At 37.9% G+C, this 22857-nt stretch overlaps 4 protein-coding genes and 1 pseudogene across 5 annotated transcripts; 1 reads left to right on the top strand and 4 right to left on the bottom strand.

The window, feature by feature from the left end:
- Positions 405–2543, bottom strand: LOC18793550. Its single transcript, XM_020556901.1, has 3 exons — positions 1953–2543; positions 1186–1738; positions 405–727 (listed from the first exon to the last, which is right to left on the bottom strand). Exons 1-3 carry the CDS (start codon positions 2541–2543, stop codon positions 405–407), a joined length of 1467 nt encoding a protein of 488 aa, XP_020412490.1.
- LOC18793408 (F-box protein At1g52495) lies at positions 4793–5509 on the top strand. The gene has a single exon (XM_020556891.1). It carries the CDS (start codon positions 4793–4795, stop codon positions 5507–5509), a length of 717 nt encoding a protein of 238 aa, XP_020412480.1.
- LOC18791129 (importin-9) lies at positions 5686–17493 on the bottom strand. 2 transcript variants are annotated; one of them, XM_020555195.1, is made up of 33 exons: positions 16747–17493; positions 16319–16380; positions 15817–15909; positions 15402–15573; positions 15040–15155; positions 14370–14456; positions 14154–14270; positions 14001–14064; positions 13741–13883; positions 13503–13550; positions 13333–13401; positions 12435–12510; positions 11477–11607; positions 11333–11392; positions 11122–11191; positions 10948–11012; positions 10805–10866; positions 10595–10718; positions 10462–10519; positions 10187–10299; positions 9920–9997; positions 9744–9806; positions 9519–9614; positions 9288–9397; positions 8615–8804; positions 8104–8218; positions 7460–7572; positions 7291–7368; positions 6885–6929; positions 6661–6792; positions 6529–6588; positions 6369–6449; positions 5686–6202 (listed from the first exon to the last, which is right to left on the bottom strand). In XM_020555195.1, exons 1-33 carry the CDS (start codon positions 16877–16879, stop codon positions 6152–6154), a joined length of 3075 nt encoding a protein of 1024 aa, XP_020410784.1. In that variant the 5' UTR covers positions 16880–17493; the 3' UTR covers positions 5686–6151. The 2 variants fall into 2 exon arrangements, with proteins under 2 accessions (XP_020410784.1, XP_020410783.1); XM_020555194.1 differs by having other exon boundaries at positions 6864–6929; positions 16747–17492.
- LOC18790878 lies at positions 17683–19132 on the bottom strand. Its single transcript, XM_020555269.1, has 2 exons — positions 18721–19132; positions 17683–18578 (listed from the first exon to the last, which is right to left on the bottom strand). Exons 1-2 carry the CDS (start codon positions 19011–19013, stop codon positions 17741–17743), a joined length of 1131 nt encoding a protein of 376 aa, XP_020410858.1. The 5' UTR covers positions 19014–19132; the 3' UTR covers positions 17683–17740.
- On the bottom strand, positions 19633–21012 carry LOC18788390 (annotated as a pseudogene).

The raw sequence follows: 22857 nt of genomic DNA, 5'->3' as shown, positions 1-22857 counted from the left end.
TCCCAAGCCATCCAATGAATTTTCTTGTTTTCAGTAGAGCTATTCCACCAGAATTGTGCAACCAGCTTGTTGAGATCCTCGCAGACATATTTAGGTAATAAAAAATAGCTCATTGTATAGATTGGTATCGCCTGTGCTACCACTTTGATTAAGATTTCTTTTCCGGCGCCGCTTAACAACTTTCCTTTCCAGGTTTGTAATTTTTTCCAGAGCCGCTCTTTTAAGTGGTTAAAACTGGCACCCTTCTTCTTATCCAGCACCATAGGAAGGCCTAAATATTGACTATGGTGATCAACACAAGGGATACCCATAAATTGCGCTAGCATCAGTTGATCTCCCCTATGAACATTCTTACTGAAACATACTGCACTTTTTTGGAAATTGACCTGTTGTCCTGACGCACGCTAATAGGTATCAAGGATATCTTTGAGAACCATACAATCAGCCATGTTGGCCCGCGCAAAGAGAACACTGTCATCCGCGAAAAAGAGGTGGCTGATAGCAGGAGCTCCTCTGCAAATGGAAACACCTTTAAGAAAACCCTCCCTTTCCTTTTGTGCAATTAGTTCCGTGAGACCTTCAGCACACAAAAGAAAAAGATAAGGAGACAGGGGGTCTCCTTGATGAAGACCTCTAGATGGGTGAAGGAAGCCGTGAGGAGTCCCATTAATCACAAAGGAGTAGCTCACAGTTGAGATACAAGTAAGCATTAACTGAATCCACTGCTCTGCAAAACCCAATTTTCGCATAATAGCTTCAAGAAAACTCCATTCAATGCGATCATAAGCTTTGCTCATATCCATTTTTAGCACCATGAATCCTTTCTTACCTCGCCGACGTCTACGAAGGTAATGAATTATTTCAGCTGCAAGGATGGTGTTATCCGAGATAAGCCTTCCGGAAATGAATGCACTCTGACTGGGAGATATGATTTTGTGAAGGATAAGCTTTAATCTGTTAGCTAAAACCTTCGTGGCGATTTTAAACAAAACATTGCATAAACTGATCGGGCGCAGTTGGGACATGTCTTTTGGGTGCTTCACCTTTGGTATGAGGACAACATGAGTGAAATTATTTTTTGAAGTAGGCGACCTGAAGTAAGAAAGTCCTTGATAGCTCTTATGACATCTGATCCAACAATATGCCAATATTTTTGGAAAAAAATTGGAGGCATCCCATCGGGACCTGGCGCTTTGGTCGGGTACATCTGAAAAACTGCTTCGTGAATCTCTGCATCACAATAGTCTGTGAGTAATAGATTATTCATATCCGGTGTGACTCTCGATTCCACAGCATCAATGCTCTCCCCCTCACTTCCAGAGGCAGATGAAGTGAAGAGATGTGTGAAATAGTCCAACACAACATATTGCAGGCCCTGTTCATCCTCACGCCATCTTCCAGTATTATCCCTCAAGCCTTTAACATAATTTCGTTGCTTTCGATTGCTTGCTCTTTGATGGAAGAAACGTGTGTTTCTATCTCCTTCTTTTAGCCAAGAGACTTTAGATCGCTGCTTCCAGAAAGCTTCCTCCCTAGAGAGAAGAGAATCAAGTTGGGACATGAGGAGGTGGTATGTTGCTGTTGTGTTCTCAGAATTGGGTTGTCTCCACACCACATCTAACTGGCTACGTACCCGCTGGATTTCAGCCTTGGTTGTACCAAACATTGATCGTTGCCATTGCATAAGTTGGATTCCTGGTGGTTTTAATCTTCTCACACACTTGGTACATGAGTGTGCCTGTAAAAGAAGTATTCCATGCATTGGCAATAATACTTTCGCAGTCCTCGTGTTGTGTCCACATACTCTCAAAGCGGAAAAAACTCCTTCTTCGCCACGGCTTCATAGTCGGCGAAGCTTCTAGGAGAATGGGGAGATGGTCTGAACTGCACGGCTCGAGGTGGTGAACTGTCGCTTGCGGAAAGAGTGATCGCCATTCACAATTAGCAAGCACCCTATCCAATCTTTCTTTTATTCCGCCATTTCTTGTGCTAAACCAAGTAAAAGTTGCCCCCTCAAAGCCCATGTCATCAAGATGGCAATCCGAAATAGCATCTCGAAAAGCCAACATTTGTCGGACAGGGCGTATAAGACCCCCTTCTTTCTCATTGGCGTAAAGAAGCTCATTAAAATCGCCCATGCAAACCCAAGGGAGACGGGATTCGCTAGCAAGATCACGAAGTAAGTTCCAAGAGAGATGTGTGTCTTCAGTAGCTGGATAGCCATAGAAGCCAGTGAGACGCCAATGTAGTGAGTCTCCAATACCTCCTACTTCAGCATCGATATGGTGGGTGGAAGAGGATCGAATAGCTAAGTTCAACTCAGATTTCCAAAATAGACAGAGGCCCCCAGACAGTCCTATAGCATCAACAACAAAGCAATAATCAAAACCCAATTGTTCTTTTATTGAATTAAAATTACGCTGCTTACAGCGAGTTTCACAAAGAAATACAACCATAGGATCTTTTGCAACGACCAAACGTCGTAAATCTTGAACTGTCCGAGGGTTCCCAAGCCCTCGGCAGTTCCAACTTAAAAGACTCATAGCTGTCGGCGGGACTGAGCTGTCTCAGCCACCGCCGTTGAGAAGTTGGAAGGTGTGGGTGCCCGTGAACATGGTTTCTTATTCTGTTGAGCCTCCGCATTCCATTTCTTAAAAGGCCAAGCTCGTTTCTTCCCTCCCTCTGCATGTGTTGCAGAGTCTTGTGCATATGCGGGAGGAGTACGTGCATGCTTTCTTTTTGCTCCATGCTTCCTCTATTTCCCCTTTGTCAGACCAGAAGGTGCACTCTTACGGATCAAGGGACCAAGTTGAAAAGGGTCCGAGCCCAATGATAGGTTAGGGCCTGCATCTCCACAGTTGAAATGGGTACTTGTAGAAAAGTGGGCCCCGATTGTTTCAGTACTCAACCACTTGGCAGCTGGTTTAAAAATTATGCTATGATATAATGGGTAAAAAAGATAATTTCTTAATGAGTTAATTTTTCAGGAATTAGAATACCACCACCCACCCAAGAATTGAATTCCTTCAAAATCAGGAATATTCAATTCCTAATTTTGTGTGGACCCAACTTACTTTTCAATCCCTTGATATGAAGTAAAAGCAGAAATCTTCCATAAATGGAATACAATTCCTTATGAGAATTCCAATTCCTGATTAATTAAACACATCATTAGTTAGGTTCAATTTGGATTAAAACCTCCTATTAATGACAGGATTAAAGCCTCTTAGTATTTAATTTTCTTTTTGGTCAAATTGTTCAACAATGTTGAATGAATCAATTATTTTTTGAGTAATGATCATCATGTTGATGTTAATTATTTGGGTTGTTCTTGGCTTCATTAGTAATTAATAGAAAAATGGAAAGTTTGTTGGGTTAATTAATAGAATAAGGGTAAATCAAGAAAAATCTTATTAAAGTATTATTTTTTTCTCATAATAATATCATTAAATAAATAATAAATAAAGAATTAATTATAGTTTTTTTTTTGATAAAAAGCGATAGTAATTTTATTGAAAACACATAAAAAAGTACAGAGTAGTCGCAATGCCAAATATGAGTACAACATCTCCAGTGACCAAACAAAAAGATAAATTGGTTTGATCTGGAGAGAATTACATATGCCAGAAAAACTTAAAAACTCCAATTTGGCAGACAAGAACTATCTGTACTTAGACCTACAATACAAATTCACCGCGCAACGGCAGTAACGACGAATCTGCATCGAAAAGTCGAACACGAAATACATACAACAGCAAACTCCTATTGAGTTTCTGAGAATTAATTATAGTTAAATCCATGGACATGAGTCACTTTTTGATAAGGATAATGAAGATACACCTTAAGTTAAAATGGTGAGCAAAAATGCCCCCATAATTATTTAAGTGATTTGAAGGAGAAACATCTTTTATGTGCTTTTTCATTAATTTAAATCCGAGTAATGTTATTTGGACACACAACATTGACCACCTTAACTGACCACCTTATGTGGCAACTGATGTGTCATGCCATGTCAATTAATGAATGTTGCCATGAGGCCACTCATTAGGAATGCTAGGGTTTTTTAATTTGTTTTTTAATTGACATGGCGACATTCATTAATTGACATAACATGACACATCAGTGGCCAAATAAGGTAGTCAGTTAAGGTGATCAATGTTGTGTGTCTAAATAGCATTACTCTAATTTAAAAGACCAAATATAATATTTTTATGAAATAAAATCCGGTACTAATTTAGATATCATTAGGATTCTTCCCGTTTTGGGGACTCTGTTTTTCTATTAATACTAGGCAGTCCAAAATCGTAACCCAGTACAAATAAGTGGCCCACATATATACATCTAAATTAGCAGGGAAACCCTAGCTAAAGCATCGCATCTCTTGTTTTCTTCTTCTTGGAATCATCTGTTCTCTTGGAGGTCTTTCGACGGGCTAGAGAAAGTCTTCCAAGGAACATGGAAGCTTATCATGACCATCCAATCCCGGAGCTCCCAACCAAAATCATATTCTCTCATATACTCCCACGGCTTCCGGCAGAGGATCTGATGACTCGATGCCGGTGCGTATGCAAGTCTTGGTCCTCCCTCATCCGCAGCCCTTCCTTTGTCGCCGCCTTCCACAACTTTCACTGCAACGACAAGCGCACCACTCACTTCCTTTTCCAAAAGCGTAGCCTCCGAGGGGATAACCGCTACTTCTCGACAAAAATAGAGCAAAGAGAATGCTCCAAAACCCCTCGCAGAACTTTCATACCTGACTCAATTCAAAGCTTGTACAGCGTTTTGTCATGGTATGCAGAGTGTCCATGGCTTGGTTTGTGCGTCCACTGTGTTTGACGACCATGTTTCCATACTTAACCCTACCACTAGAGAGTCCATTGAACTTCCCCATACCGATGTGCTTGCACTAACAGAAGGAGTTTCCAATGCTCAATATTACTTTGGGTTCAGTCCCCTCACAAACGAGTATAAGGTTCTGCAGATCATTTGTGTTGATCCCAGTGGACTTGGAAAATTGGATACTGGGTTGTTGAACATATTCACAATAGGTAGAGATTCTTCGTGGAGGCCATTGTGGGTAGACCAACACAGCGACCTTCTGGAGGGGTTAGTCAATGGAGTGTGTATCAATGGGCTCCATGAGAAGCAGAAAGTGATAGTGGCTTTTGACGTTAGAGAGGAGACATTCAGAGTGTTGCCACTACCCCAAGATTATGCTCAAGTGTTTGATGATTATGTTGATCAAGATAATCATCTCTATCGTGATGGAAGTGTAGCCGATACTTATTGCCTACAAAGTGCATGTGTAGTTGAGGTGGGGGAATATGTGGGTGTGTTTGTTGACAAGTCGTGGAAGCAGGACAAGATCGTATTATGGATTTTGAAGGACAATCAAAACCATGTGTGGGTTAAGGAGACTATTAGCTTGATGTTGGAAAAAACATATGGCGAAGGTGGGTGCTACGTTGAAGCTCTAGGTACAGTTCACACAGGTGAGTACACTATTTAAATGGACTTACACCGGGATTTGACGACGGTCCACCCCAATTGCATCTTTATGATATGACGACCAAACAATTTAGAACAATTGATTTTGTTTTTCCTGATAGTGAAGGGATGTATGATATTAATTTAAGTACTATAGTCAAAGGATGTATGGCCTAATATTACATAAATTGCTAGCTATAAATGTTATATTTCACCATCATCTATTACCAAATATATGCAATTCCCCTTTTTTTCCCACAACGAAGAATACCGTATATACATGTGCGTGTGTTTTTTCTGTCGAAAGTAGAGGTGCTACAATGTTCATGCTCTTGATTGGAATTCATTATTGTTTTTCTCAATATTCACAACAAATCAAACAAAAACATGGCTCTATATAATTCTGCATTGTGGCTATTGATCAACTGCACTCGAAAATTTTGTATTGAATGGCCTCGGCATTTATAACTGAGATATGATAAACGACACAGAAACGAGACTTCCATAGGCAGGCAGTCACATCGGGGCGACCTTGGCTTGAAATACAGATTCTTTTTTTTCCTTCCCTTTCTTGGGGGTTAATAATCTTTTCCTTTATGAAAACAATTGGACGATGGCTGGCTTTGGAGCAAACAATCCAACCATAACACATCCACTAAAATCTTCACTGAGCTCGTACCATTTGAATAGCATTCCTTTGATCCTGCGTCAGGCTCTGCAGTTTAAAAAAATACAAGATATTACATTCTCGGCAGTCATGCATAACTACACCAGATCAAAGGAGAGTCGAATTCACTTTTCTTTGGGTACAAAAATTGAATCACTTTTAGTAAATGCTTTCGACTGATTGAATCGGAATGAAATGGATTATTGAAGTTCACCTGGAAAATATGATCAAACATTTGTCTTTCACTCTGAGAAAAGTTTACGAAAAACTCCGCAAGATAGTTCGCCAGATTAATCTGTAAGGTGTTATGAAATAGTTAATATATTTAAAATGACTTATGATGCTTAGCAAATGTAAATAGGCCCACAAGATACCTGGTTAAGGGGATCAGCCACAGTTAGTTGATCATCTTCATACCTATCCTCCTCCTCATCCTTTCAGAACATGCTAAGTTTGGTAAGTTATCCTGAGGAATTTCAATAAATATACAAGTAACAACAAAGTACCTTATTAAATGCTTTTGCTATTGCTTCAAGATGTTGGTGTGAGGGTCTGCCGGAGGATGTAACACCAGCTGAATACATCAAGTCCTTATCAAGTTCCACATCGTCTGCCTCAACCTCTTCCCAGTCACTATCCTGCAGCAGGAATTGGTTCAAAGCTTAACGTTTATTGTTACCCAAATAATCTTTGGCAAATGATTAATTACCTCATTATCACCAGCTACAACCTGTTCTTGGATTTCAACCAATGCATCTGCCAGTAAAGCCATTATCTGCACACACAAAAAGGGGCAGGAGAATGAGAAAAGGCTTCTACAACTGAACCTGAAGGTTGCCGACAGCACAAACGTTAATGACAAACTTCCTTGTAGAATGGCTAAAGTCATCAAGCCAGGCACAATCGTGCACTAACCAATATAAGGTTACACTGAAACATAATTATTAGGAGACAAAAGAAAGTCTGCCTTTAAAGCTTCCCCTAGGGGACTAGGCACCATATATAACCGTCATGGTACTTAGGCCATGCAAAAGTTGCTTGCTATGACAACTCTAGCATAGCAAAGTCCAGTACAGTCACAACTTTCTCAGCTCCAAATTAATCTTCTGTTTGTCAAAAAATAAATAAATAAATACCTTTGCAGGAAGTGGCACCACAGTCCACTGATCTGGAGTTAATTTAGCTTTTGAGCGAGTGGTTATTCCAGCAGCAGACTTTAGAAAAGCAAGAAGAGTAAGTTCTTGAATCAACAAGCGCATTTGAGAAAATAAACATGTGCACGAAATTAAAAAGTTTCAGTAGAACCTGAAATAAATATCCTTGCACGTTAATTTTTGTTAATTCAGCATGCCTAGATGATAGTAATAAGGCCAAAGCAGTAGTAGTGACTTTAATTTGGTAAGCCCCCTGGATCTCACCTGCACTCAATTAACATGTGGAGAAATATCTTATATCACTCTCACATAGCCTCTAACAAGTCTTGGCCTCTTCAGAACATTAAATGGCTTAGATAAAATTTTATTTTAAACAAGATACAAATATGGATTAAATAATTGCACGTGTATGCTCAAAGCCTCTTCTGCTAACTACTAAGTGAAAATATTAAATAATTGTAATCGTATTAGATGTTACTTAGCCATACACATTGGATTTTGATTATGTTGTCACTTAGCCACCTCTTGATATTACATCCAATTCAAAAACTCATCTTTAATCTATAACCCAAGACTACAAATTTGAGATGCAACTGAGCATACACATTGGAAATTTGATCGTGCGCTGAAGATAAGATAAGATGCAACTTTTTGCTGGGGAAAGGATTGGGTTTGAGCAATTACATTTAATAAATCATATGTTGCATCAATCAGAGAATTCCAGTCCAAATTTGCATTTTGATCCAGCTCCAATTATATGACATTGACAAGTAAACAATAATATGAAAAACATACCTTGCTGCTGAGTCCATTCTGACATTAAATAGACGAAAGAATTATCATAGCCTTCAGCTGGGATGGTGACCAGGAGGTCAATAAACTGTTCAACTTTAGGGGCACTTAAGTGGACCTATTAAATACAAAATTAAAAAATTAATCCATATAAGGTATGGCTAGTTATGCCTGATCCATAATAGACCAGCTAAAATATAACATAAAATCCAAAGTAAAGATGAGGAAGCCTTTAGTAAGGTAGAAGCTGCAAAGATTAACCGACTAAAGAAGTACTCGCATTGGGAAATAAGCACAGTATATGAAATTGACTGTAGGATATTCACAATGTAAAATCTTGTTATGCACTAGGGATAAAATAAGTGAAACCTTCAAAGGACAAAAGTTTATACATGAATTATAATTCTACTTGACATCATTAAAGCATCAAATAAAACTATATACTAGTGTGTCACAATAAGCTAAAAAGTGGCCACCAAAGGAACTCACAAAGATGAACAGTTGAGATACATACCAATCGAGCAAAAATGAGTAGCAGTGAGCTTCTCAATCCTGCTATTTGAGCAGATTGCATGCGCCTAATAAGAGCAGCAACCAGGTCTCGAATATGGGGCGCCATCTGTGATGGCAGATGCAAAATAAGTTGCAGAATGTAGCTCCCAACAAAAAGAGAACCAGAGCTATCCAAATCAGGGTCTAGAAGCCTGCACTCAGTTTTGAAACATCCAGCTTTCAGTAATTAGTGTCCACAAAAATCCTACGGATATTATTGTGATGATCAATCACTCTTTAAAAACAATATAAATTCAATGCTCTACCAAAACGAAATCCGAAAGTATATAAGGAATATCATCAGAACCTGACTTATTTTCTGCATGCAAGAAAACATGTAATTTTCATATAAAGCAGAAACTTGCAGAGCATCATCGGTTGAATCCATCACAATGGTGAACAAGTACGCATTGGCTTTATTAACCTCCAAACAAGAATGGCCTCAAAGAAAATGTCATGAAAATAAAAACAAAACAGGTCCCCCACTAACAGAGATTTTGAGGAAGGGTACCCATCAGCACTCCATTTCCAGTTGAGACCACTAAGCACATGGCAAATTTGAACCAAAGAACTAAACAAGAGTTTGCAAGACATTATGAAACACAAAAATGCAGTTTGAAAAAGAAGCTGGTTACCTTGATGCTGCATCAAGCAATCTTCTCATTGTATTTTCCAAATCACCACTCCAAGCAAGCACATCTTGTCTTCCACCAGATACAAAAGCAGCTAAACATTCCGTTGCATTCTGGCCAAAGTCGTCACAACAAACTTGAGTCATTGACATACATTACATATGTAGTGGCGCTTCAAACTTAGTTATGGGGAGGAGAGAGAGAGAGAGAGAGAGAGAGAGAGTAGAATATTACCTGCATTTCACTATGATCGTCACTTTGAAGGACTATTCGTATAACAGTATCAAAACAGGCATCATATATTGTTTTCACCACATCAATAGGAGCATTCTGCACCAACGCTATCGCAAACTTTAATTAAAACTGTGGTAATACAACCAAGATGCTGTCTAAAGATAAAACAGGAAAGCCAAGAGCCAAGGAAAATAAGGGATGAATATCCACTGAAGTATATCTCACTTTCAATAACATTGTTACCAGATCCACTGATCCAGCTACTAATCCATCAGGCTGCTGTTGGGGCTGAAAATTACCATCAAGATGCGTCAAAAATAAATACTTTTCGCCCCACAACCCACCAAAAAAAGCACAATGAGAATATAAATCCATATTACAGACACTCTTACAACCCATACCTTATTCAGGACTGGCCAAATATATGGTAAAACTCGAGAAACCAGTGGACGAATACAACCAGGAGCATTCTTCAGTGTCTGGAGTAAGTTAATTAAAAAACAACAGTACGGTTAATTTAAAAAGTAGATCATGAAAATCATTTAACTAATCGTCCACCCAATCCGCATGATTAATTGTAATATATAAGTGAAATGTTTGTACGTACACTCAAACATTGTAAGTGGGCATTTAAATATGTTATTACCAACAATGCTCCATATAATTACCTCCATAACTTCAATTGCATCAATACAGATGAAAGGATCGGAAATGTGTGATGCCCACATGTTCAGGACAACAGGAGAGATGATAGGCTCTATTGATGCCGATAATTCGTAACCTATCATTAGTGTAAAACAAAGCATGGAGACAGATAACCTATTAAATGTAAAAAGAGAATACAATAAAAGGGCAAAATATAATATATAGAAAGCTTACAAATTCAACCAACTCCATCAAGATAAAAGGAAATGATAATATTCATACTACCTTTAAAACTTACCGGCCTTAATTGCCTCTTGCAGTGTTTCAAGTACCAAGTGCAAGGTTTCATCAGATGCCTGAAACCAGAATTATAGTAAATTCTTAAAACAAGTACAACAATAAAACTAAGGTTTATGCTCGCTGTAAATTACCTGATTAAGAAGATCCGACAGTGATTGAAACAAACTCATCAGATGCGGGTGAATTATAACTTTATTTGTTTCAGGTAGGAGCTCAGAAAGAGCCCTGCAGGCACCTACTTTGACAGGTGGGGGCCTGACAACAGAACAATGTCAAGAAAATATATATTTGATACAAGTTACTCATGTACATACAAATATCAGAGAGGGAGAGAAAGTTACACATCCATGCTAATTGTTTTGATAGCAGCATAGAGAAAGTGCTCAAGAACTCCATGGCTGATCTGTAAAATATTAGAAATGTTATAAAGATATTTCCAAATGATCTAACTTCAAAATAGATAAGGAAATATTGCAATAGTTACCACAGAGGAGAATTTAGCAACTGATGAAAAGATACGAGAATAAAGAAAGGGATATTGATGTACATCTGCAAAACAGAAAGTATTCACTGATGAATGAAATGAACCTTGTATTTTTTTTCTCTTTTTTTTTAAACAAAAAAGGGGAGAGGGGGGTTATTGCAGAGAAGAGATAACCTAATCCAATGTCTTCCGTGATTATTTGCTCCAGTAGGTTTCCTGAGCCAACTCTTGTCAGTTCTGAATCCTGTAAACTAAAATTAATCATAGTATACCAACTTCCAAATAGGAATTCAATAACATTCATGAAGAAAAGAACTGCGCCAATCATCAGAACCTTAACAAAACACAATAACTACCCCTTCAAAACAAACAAAAAAGCACAAACCTCTGCTTCAAGCAATTGTTCTGATAGAGAAGCCAAAGCAAAAAGAGTAGCCTCCCTTATCTGATAGTACATACAACCCAAAAGAAGGGGGGAAAGTTAACAGAGGAGAAAACTGAACAAACATAGGGAAAATTTTCTACTTACTCTCCACCAAATTGGAGAACCAGCATCCTTTTCTCTTTGAGACTCACTAAAACGCTTTTTTGCAGCCTCAATGATGGCTCTGATTCCTTCTGTACCACATGAATTCACCACTTCTTCAAGCAAAAGTGCACCTGGAAAGAAAAAGTGCTATTAATAGCTCAAGTACATCAGAAGAAACATGTCATTCCACTTCTAAAGCTGATAACAGTGAGATGCAGTCAAATGATCTGTACAATCACATATTCCACTTCTCTTAGATTGCCAGGGATTCTCTGAGGCCCACTGCAGAACATGCTATGCTTAACAAGCAACCAAATACAGAGCAACAAATTTTTACAATAAATTCAAAATTATAATCTTCAAAAGGAAAGGAGAAGAGCGCATGGCATATTGAAGGTTACAAATCAACAACTATTATTGCTAGAATAACACACACAGAGATTATACCCCTCATCATCAGTAATCGTTCCGCTACCCATGAGTTCTAGCTCAAGTGGCATTGGGGTGGAGTGGGAAGGTGGTAGTCCTAGGTCTGGGTTCCGCCAAAATGCTGAGTTTTAGGGTGAAATGACTCAAAATAAAAATCATTATCCAAAAATGACTACTTTTTTCAGAAGTTAGAAGACTAACCCTTTTTGCATGGGCAGACATTATAATGGTATTTCTCCATCCAAAAATGAGTTAGTTTTCAAACTTTTGGAAACTGTTGGCATACTGATTTTCAATTAGGATGATAAAACCAGACGCTTTATGGACAGACTTATTGTTCATAGATATATGCCATGTCAGTTCAATTTCATGATAAGTTCAATGTTTTCCTCTAAATTCAACATCATTTGCACTTATGATGTTCCAACTAACAAATTGACCATGCTGTAAACTCCAAACTTCAGACCACAAAGTTATGGTTGCCATAAGAAGAATTAACAAGCATGTGAGATGCATAATGTAAGCATACCAGAAACACGACAGCTATAAGTAACATCATCCTCATCAGCTACAAATTGGTTGGCATCCATTGACCAAGTATGAACCTAAAAAAAATGACAATTAAAAAACAACAAATGATACTAGAAATAAAAATCATTCAACTGAAGGTTATAATAGCACAAGAAGACATGAGATTTCAAATATAATTTATAATACTAGAGGAGGAATTATATCCTCAGCGAGGAAAAAGAAAAAAGAAAGAAGGCATTAAATGAGATGACAACAACTTAGGGGCACATATGAGTTAAATAATTATAATGAATTAAGTGGGTTTCAGTGTTTAGTCTCACATAGCGAAATAGAGAGCCATCTTGAGGAAAGTGGATTATATGGTAGGGTCAAATAAAGAGTAATCTTGACAAAAGGAACTGAAATGCCAAAACCAAATTAAGGTGCCTGAGGACGTGATACAGTTTGGAGCCAAAGGAAATGATCATGGGAAAATGTAAGTCCAGAAAACCAGAGTGATGATGATAACCACAAGGTAAACAAGACAGAAAAGTAGATTTAGAATGTGAAGGTAAGTGAGACCTTTTTTTTTTGCATAAGACAAAAGTATTTATTATAGAGAAGGAAGAACAATAAGAGCTAAACAAGAAGTCCATATCCATGTTAACGTCTTTATGAAATACAGATAAGAGAGACATTTTAATGAAATACAGAGATAATTTTATGTTCAGTTATTCTATGCAAAGAGAATTTAGGACCATTAAGGTGTTTAATTTTCAAGCAAAAGAATTTGGAGTGCATTAACACTATGATCTGAATATGAACAAATTGAACACCTTTTCTGCTGGACCATTCAGTCCATTACATAAGATGTACAAACAAGGAACAGACAAAAGAAGAGCAAAGCAAAAACCCACCTGTTGTTCTGTTATTTGGAGAAAAGCGATGGTGTAATATGTCAACTCTTCCACATTATTCATAATGACCTACAAGAAAAGGGGAACAAAGGGACCTTACTACGATAAAAGAAGGTAGGCTATAAGGAAGGAAACAAGTAGAAATGGGTTTCAAAATCTTTGAAGCATACCTTTACCAATTTTGCGCTACCCACAATGGTCAACAGAAACTCAAACAACTATGTATGCAAAATATTTAAGTTAGAAACAAATCTCTTGCACACTAAAAGGAGAGAGAGAGAGAGAGAGAGAGAGAGAAAAGGAGGGTGGGGAGGGGGAGAATAGTGCATCAAAATAAAGCAATTTTGATCATTTTGAGCGGCGTACAAGCGCATAAGATAATATCTGCAAATGCCATAGATTACCTACCTGGACAACGAAGGAATCAAGGCTTTTCTCAGCCCCATCAGAATCATATCTTCCATCAAATGGATCTTCTGTACCTTCAATAGATGATCGCACATATACTCCAAGAGAAGTCATAAAGGTTTGCCACAATGGTCCTACAATAACTGCAATAAACAAGGTCTATTCAGCACAATATATGAAAACTAGACTTATCAATGAGCAGAACGAGAATCTATATGGTTTACGTCTGATTCATTGGTTGACAAGAATGAATAACTTACTCATAAATTCACTTTCAATGAGGCTAGGAAAGTTCTGAACAAACTGATTCAAGCACTTCAGTACCTAATGATAAAGGCACAAATAAACCACAAATCAAATGCCCCATTCTAATTAGAGTATACACATTATGACAGATTTTTTATCAAAGCAACCTCCGTTCTTATGCTCCAATCATCGGGATCTTCAGATTGCAGAGGATGATTGAGGATCTTAGAGAATTGATCCATCCATGGCTTAACCATTGGCACTATTAATGCACTGGTTTCCGTCTGAACATAAACATCTTAATCTGTTAATCCATAATAGAAGAAGCTTAATATACCACACATCATATCCTGGGAAGTTAATTAGAATAGACAAGAGAATACCTTATATACACCACTCATCACCCCCAACATGGAGATACAAGAATAAACAATTGAAAGAGCTTTTGTGCGTAAATATTTGTCATACATCTGCACAAACAAATCTCACATCAAAGCACAGAATAAATGGAAGGATGCTTGTATTCAAGAAACCAAATATCCACAAATTTGACGTCTGTATATATTAAACAGGAAGCACTATCTGTCCCTCATGATACAAGTCAAGGGAGGCGAGCTGCCAAAAAGATATAAAGCATAAGATAGCTTAGGTCCATTCATGAGAAGACATATATGAAACCCCCAAAAAATGTGACATGAAATATAAATCTCTCCGAAACATCTCAAATTGGTAACAACTCAGTTACTGAAAAGTGCCTCAAATTTCATGAAAACTGTTTCCTCCTGAAAAAAATTCAGAAACCACAGTTTATGTGTACAAGAACATGGAAATATTCACACAGGCTCACATAACAGACATTCTACAGAGGAACTTTAATGCCCTTTCTTTCGAGAAGCAACCACTGAAAAAATGGAGCACAGGTGCTAAGAAGATCTCGAATGAATTACAATCCAATGAAAAATAAAACAATTTTATAAAATTATAAAAATAAATTATTATAAAAATAAATATTTTAAATAAATAATTTTAAAATTTTAAAAATAAAAAACCAACCTCTGGAGAAGATACGATTTTAAGCAAGCATGGGAACAAGGCTGGTACTAATGTTGGAACCACTGTATCATCCAAGTCAACAGACAGAAGAGCCAAGCACCTTAGAGCACCATGTACTACAAAATTTGAGAACAAATACAAATCTTCAGCAGCAAACTTATTAAGCTCTCAAATATAAAACAGCCCCAACAAACAATTTAAAGAAACTTGGCATTTCTGATACTTATTTTCAACAACTACCCTAGGCAATACCACTAACTTGAGAACCTTATGAGAAAGATAGAAATTTCAAATTAGTGCTGTATGGTTACACATTGAGGGAGAGAGAGAGAGAGAGAGAGAGAGACCAAATGAAGGCTTACCTCCATTCATATTAGTTTGATCATTTATCAACTTCATTAGGTACGGCAATAAGTCAGGCCAAACCTCTGGCCAGTCATAAACTGCTATAGATGCAACAGCCATACTAATTGCTGTACAGATTTTCCTGTGAGAATCATCCAAAGACAACAACAGAAGTCTGCGTACAACTGCCTGAAAATGCAAAAATGACCTAATTAGATAAGGAAGGCAGAAAACTTGTGCACTAGTAAGCCCTAAAAACATATGTAAACATATAAGTGATAACTCCAGAGCAACGTAGGGAAAAGAGGGGAAGAAAACAAATACAAAGGTAGGTAATTAAAATTAGTGAAACATGAAAGACTCATTGCTCAAGAAAAAGGATCCTCTTTCAATAGAAGTACAAATACCAAAGATGTCAACAGCTGAAAATACCTTCTCGTCGCTTGAAACAGCAGGATGTTCAAATGCTTCCTCAGCCTCATGCCAGTGTTTCTTAATAAACTGCTTAAGAAGGACAGCAGCTAGGTACAAGTATGTTAAGCCTCACAAGAGAATAAATGAAAGAAAAAAAAAGAAAATCCCTGCCGCATGCAACAGTGAGACCTTTAACCAAAGCATCCAGCATGCAAAATATAGCTCCAGCACATCTTTTCATCTTTTAGGGGAAAAGGGGTTAAAGTAAAAAATCAACCTCGCATTTGCTTTACATTTTCCTTATAGAAGAATAAAACAATGTAGACAAAGAAGAGAGCAAAGAAGACGATGGCACTAATAAACAGGCAACTTCCTAATCCCTGTTCTGTTATCAAAGATGAAATATGAAAGAGAAGATATTTAACTATAAACCACGGAATCACAATTAGAAAAAATAAATAATAAAAAAAATAGATGCTTGTGATGGTACATAAAGAACCATAATAATAAAAAAGGATATCTGGCGCAACCCTAATGGGAGCTCCCTGTTAGCAGCAACCTTGGATAACGCACTTCCAAAACCTTCAGTCAATTAGAACCCGTCAAACAATTTCTAAGTGTTGCCGTGATCCATAAGCAGAGTAAAGAAATCAAATATGGAATACAAAAAAATATTCACTCCACCAACTAGATTTGCGACCAACTCATAGGTGCATTCATATAGAATTTCATTTTTATCATTTTTCATTTTTCCTCATTTCAGCTAGAATTTCAAATGACCAATCAAACTAAAACTAAAACTAAAGCGCAGCTTGTGTCCTAGCATGAGAAAAGCCAAACCACAATTCATTTTATTCAAATTTCGTCAAAGGGTGTTGATTGCAGATAAAAATGGAACAATGAAAAAGGAGAAAACTAAAATTAAAGCGAGGGTTTCAGGTGAGGGACCTGGTTGCAGAGAAGCCTGATTAAGCGAAGCTTCGGCGAATGAGCGAACCTCGTGATTAGGGTCGAGAGTAGCAGACAAGCAATTGAGCAGCCATTGCTGATCTTCATCGACGACGATATTGAAATTCGCCATCGTAACTCCAAAACCGAAACCCTAATCCGATTTAAACTGTTGAAGTAATAGCTTTTATCTTTCTGTCTTTCTTTTACTTTTCTATATTTGTTTTTAAATAATTTATGTTTCAGTTCTGAGTAGGTTTTGTTTTTCCCGCCTCGAAATGAATCGGAGAGAGAAGCAGGTGGAAGTGGATTTTGCAGTTTGGTAGGCGACTGGCTTATATAGGGAGAGATTCCGAACTCTAGTATAGTGCAGTGACACAACTGTAAATTAGTTGGTACTGCGTAGCGCAAAGATATAGGGTTGGGAAAATAAAGCGGTTATGGGTCAAAAGCCCAAGTCAAGCAATGTCATTTATATTTGGGCTCAGTTACATTATGTGGGCCTAACCCCGCTGGTTTTTTTTTTCTTTTTTTTAAAATTGAAGGGATTCGAATCATGACCGATCATCTCATTATCCTCCAAGGGATTTGTTTGATTACTCCACATTGTAGACCAATTATTACCAGTCACCTATCTAAAATATAATGTAATTAAGTATATGAATAATAAAATGTCTTAATGACAAATTCGATCATTCGACTAACATTAGCTTCTTAAAGTACATTGTTAACTCATCTTTAACCGTCTAATGGTGATATCAAGAAGTAAACCTTCAATCATCTCATGCTGGTTTACAAATGGCAATGTATGGCTTTATATAAACTCTCTCTTTTTTTAAATTGAAATGTTAAGTAATTCAAGTATATAATAGTCATTATATCATCAAAGAGGTAACATTTGAACCAGCAAATTAATCTCTATATACAACTATGGCATTCCATTACATGGACATGGGATGTAGACGAATCTTGGAAAATGTAGGGCAAAGTTTTATCATTCCCATTTGCTCCTAATCTGGTGTGTGTGCTTGAAATCATATGTGAGTAGCGCAAAGCTTCCATTCACAGACATTCTCTTCAACACAAACCTCTCTACCAACACATAGCAACCAAATCTCTTCCACATGCCTCCTGTCCCTCCAAACTCTTCCACCCTCTCCACTCTCACTTGCCTTTCATCTCCACCAACCCATCCAACTCTCTCTTGCTCCCATTTCATTCTCTCCACAACTTTCATGCTCAACCCTACACTTGTTTCGCCTCCCACACCATCAAAACTCTTAAACCACATGAACCCATCACCACTCACATTTCTTTCAACCCAAATAGCTTCACTTCCACGAACAAAAACCACCTCTCTTTGAGCAAAGGCATCCACAAACACAGCACCTTTATTTTTCCCCTCAACATTTTCGTTAACGCTATCGAAAATCTTTTCCCACCTTTGCTCAAGTAGTATTTCATAGAACATGCATTTTTTCATTTGTTCCTTCAGCCTCACCCCTCCTTCCTTGACAAACATGAAAGGACAATACCACTTACCTACAAACACCGCTTCAGAGCAATCATGTGATAGTGGAAAATCGAACCCTGGAAGGCTTGCTCGTAGTGAAGAGTTGAGCCCTGGGGCTTCACCCAATTGGTAATCATAAGGTGTGCTCCTGGTCACAATCCACCCTTTTGTCCTCAAGAATTTAGGAGGAAACCCATCTGGAGCAACAGACTTGGCAGTAAAACTACCCTTGTAGTAGTTATCCCCAGTAAGTATCTCAACTTGCTGATATATGTCTGATGGATCCAACGGTTTTGGATTAACATCTCGAACAGAGCGTCTGTTGAAAAAGCCAGTCCCCATGTCCTCTTCCCTTGAATTTGTGCTTGCTTCCCTGCAAATTAAGTTCAGTTTTTTTCTGTGTGACCCGGTAGCGCGAAAATAAATCATAAGAATAGTGTATATAAGATGCATATATATACCCTTTATGCCTCCCTCTCCGGTGGATCACATGGTATCTGTTGGAAGACAAGGGCTGATCGAGCACTGGAATGAATGCAACAGGGTCGTCATCTGAGCCATATCCAACTGTTAGATCTTCATTCTGAGGGAAAGGCGTGTCTCTAACCCGGTTATCAATGCATCCGCAACATGATACCTCATCAGATTCTTCATCATGGAGCACAAGATAACCAGAATTTGGCCCCTCTGGGGGTGGTAAGGACAGTGACTCAGGTGACCTTCTATACATAGACAGAGGCCTTGTCACATACATTTTGTTGGGTGTTGCTTGTTGCCAAAGGAATTAGAAGACAGTGAATGAGAAAAGGAAGAGCAGCTCACTTTCAATTTGCTTGACGAAAATTTGATTTCAGTGATTATTTATTTATAGCATTTCCTTGTGTTTCATGACTTCAAACATTTGAGAACGTACGTTAACTCCTGATGGAGATTTTTCCACTATTAATTATGCCTTAATCTTATCTTGCCATTTTATTTTGTTTTTGCCCGGGGGGGTGTGTTGTTGGCTGTGGTGGTTGTGTTGTCAAATCTTGACTGGTCTCCTTCCGGCTCAAAGCAAAGCCAACTCAGAATTTGTAGCATATACCAGGAAGGTTCGCACATTTCCTTATCACCCTACACTAGCAAGCTCTACAAGCTTAATGTCTCAATGTCTTTTAGTAATAAGCAGCATCTGTTTGGAAAGGTGCATTAAGTCTTCAAGTTTGATGTTTGTTTGTGGATAAATTTTTGAGAGTTTAGGTTACACTTGCGAAGAACTAAAAGTTGAAGATTTTATAACGAGCACACTTATACTCATTACAACGAAAATTACTTTGCTAATCTGATTAATCAGCTGATCTTCAACTTCTTGTGGGCAGCTTCTTGAAAGTTCCAATCAAATTAAAATGTAGAGGTAGATGCCAGTGGAATGAGAACGCGAATGAGAATGGCAACGACAAAGTTTAAGTTTCTGTCATTCCCATTTGCTCCTAATCTGGTGTGTGTGCTTGAAATCATATGTGAGTAGTGCTAAGCTTCCATTCATTGACATTCTCTTCAAGACAAACCTCTCTACCAACACATAACAACCAAATCTCTTCCACCTGCCTCCTGTCCCCCCAAACTCTTCTACTCTCTCCACTCTCACTCGTCTTTCATTCCCACCAACCCATCCAACTCTTTCTTGTTCCCATTTCATTCTCTCTACAACTTTATGCTCAATCCCACTCCTGTTTCTCCTCTCACACGATCAAAACTCTTAAACAACATGAACCCTTCACCACTCACATTTCTTTCATCCCAAATAGCCTCACTCCACCAACAAAAACCACCTCTCTTTGAACAAAGGCATCCACAAACACAGCCACCTTTATTTTTTCCCTCAACATTTTCGTTAACGCTATTCAAAATCTTTTCCCATCTTTGCTCAAGTCTAATTTCATAGAACATGCATTTTGTCATTTGGTCCTTCAGCCTCACCCCTCCTTCCTTGACAAACATGAAAGGACAATACCACTTACCAACAAGCACAGCTTCAGAGCAATCATGTGATAGTGGAAAATCGAACCCCAGAAGCCTTGCTCGTAGTGAGGAGTTGAGTCCTAAGGCTTCACCCAATCGGTAATGACGGGGTGTGTGCATGGTCACAGTCCACCATTTTCTCCTCAAGAAGGAAGGAGGAAACCCATCTGGATCAACAGATTTGGCAACAAAGTAACCCCTACGGTACGACCCTCCCTAGGAACGATCTCAACTTGCTGATTTACGTCTGATGGTTCCAGTGGTTTTGGTTTAGCATCTGGAACATTGGTACAACCGCAACAGTCAATCTCCATGTCCTCTTCCCTTGAGTTTGTGCACGCTTCCCTGCAAATTAAACTCAACACCGCTATTGAACTGTATAGCAAACATTTCAGTGTGACAGTAACACCGCCGCGTGAAAATTAATCATATGAATATTTATAAATTTATGCTTACCCTTTATGGTTCCCTCTCCGAAGTATCACATGGTATCTATTGGAAGATAAGGGTTGATTAAGCACTGGGATGAATGTAACTTTGTCTTCATCCGAGCCATGTCGAACTGTTAGATCCTTGTTCTGAGGGAAAGGCAGGTCTTTAACCCAGTCATCACCACATCCGCAACATGTTATCTCCACCAATTCGTCGTCATGGAGAATAAGATAACCAGAATTTGGCCCTTCCGGTGGTGGCAATGACAGTGACTGAGGAGACCTTCTATACACAGACACAGGCTTGGTCACATACATTTTGGTGGGGGGTTACTTGTTACCAAAGGAATTAGAAGACAGCAAACAAGAAAAGGAAGACCAGATAGCTTTTAAATTTGCTTGATGAAAATGTCTTCACATAAGAACGCACATAAACTCCTATGTGCTGAGAGTACTTATAAATTGTTGGTGTAGCTTAAAATTTTAATCAACATTATTAGAGTTCATTTTCTTGTCCGGCTCTTAAAATACTTCAAATGTCATTGTTCTACTCTTATATAAATCAAATCAAATTCCATTGGTCCTTTTTAGACATACAATAATACAAGCAGCAAAGATAAGTCAGAATTTGTAGAACCTACCAGGAAATGTTCATGCATTTCTCAATCACCATATATAATGTCTTTTTTAAGCTTAATGTCTGTCTGTTGGGGGGTGTATGTTATTACTCATCTCTACAATGATAAATTTTAACTTATAATTTAATATAATCAGTTAACCTTATCTTCTTGTGGACAGCTAATCTTGAAAATTCCAACCAATCTAATGAAATACATATCCAAAAAACAATTATTTGATAAAAGAAAAATACAGGGCCAAGCTGCTCCGTCCCACCTAGGATGCTTAATTGAGGATTGTAAAACACTTTTGGCCAGACAAGAGAGTGTCTGTTTGAGGTATACGGAGAGGAATGCTAATAGGGTTGCAATTCGCTTGGCTTGCTATACTTTGTACTCCCAGAGAGTGGCGGAATGGGTTACTGATCCACCAGATTTTCTACAGGATGTTTTGTTCATTGATGTTATGTAATTTATTTCTAGTTTTGTACTTCTTTGACATGTGTGGTACTCTTTCCTACCCCGAGATTTTTCCCATGTAGTTTTCTCCGAAAAGGTTTTAACGAGGCCACGCATAACATGCCCATTATTCCCACTTTCTAATGGAATGAAATCTACCTATTCAAAAAATTAAAAATTAAAAATATTCCAATTGATGAATTACAACTATGCCAATCTCCATGGATCATTGGGGACTAATTATAGGTTCATGAAGTCAAACTTCTAAGAACAGAAACTCCTACGTTCATAGTTAATCTAATTCTAATTTTTTAAAAATTGTTTTGTGCTGATAATATTAGAGTTAATTTTCTTGTGTTGCCAGTGTCAACGTATCAACAGGGTGGTGTTACTTGTTGCCAAAGGAATTAGGAGATGGTGAATAAGAAAACGAAGACCAGCTCACTTTCGATTTGATTCAAGAGATTATTTATTTATAGCATTTCCTTGTGTCTCATGACTTCAAACATTTGAGAACGTTCGTAAACTCCTAGGTTCATAACTAATACTCATTTTTTTAAATTAATAAACTGATGGAGATTTTTCTCCTGTTGTTAATCTGATCTTGACATCGGCTCAAAGAATTTCAAATGTCCTTGTACCACGTTGTTTTAGTCATGCAAACAAAGCTAAGTCAGAATTTGCAGCATATACCAGGAAGGAGTAATTAATTTGCTTGATTGCAAGGAGTATTAATTTAATTTTAGGGTTCATGAAGTCAAACTTCTAAGTAGGCACGTAAACTCTTCGAGATTCAAAGTCAATCTAATTATAATTTAGAAAATTGTTCAGTGCTGAGGACCAAGTATTCTCCGGCTTTGTTAATCTTAACCCAAGGGCCAAGTATTGTCCGGCTTAAATACTTCCAAATTTGTCATTGTTGTACTCTAAAATAAATCAAATCAAATCAAATTTCATTGGCTCTTTGTACAAGCTACCAGGAAAGGTTCACGCATTACTCAATCACCATAAGCTGAAAAGGTCTTTTTTTAAGCTTAACGTCTGTGTCTGAGATTGAATTGAAACATCCTAGGGATATGGATTAAAG

Source organism: Prunus persica, chromosome G1 (genome assembly GCF_000346465.2).
Source record: "Prunus persica cultivar Lovell chromosome G1, Prunus_persica_NCBIv2, whole genome shotgun sequence".
Taxonomy (NCBI): domain Eukaryota; kingdom Viridiplantae; phylum Streptophyta; class Magnoliopsida; order Rosales; family Rosaceae; genus Prunus; species Prunus persica.
Note: the sequence above shows the minus strand (reverse complement) of the source record. Positions and strands in the feature narration are given on the sequence as shown.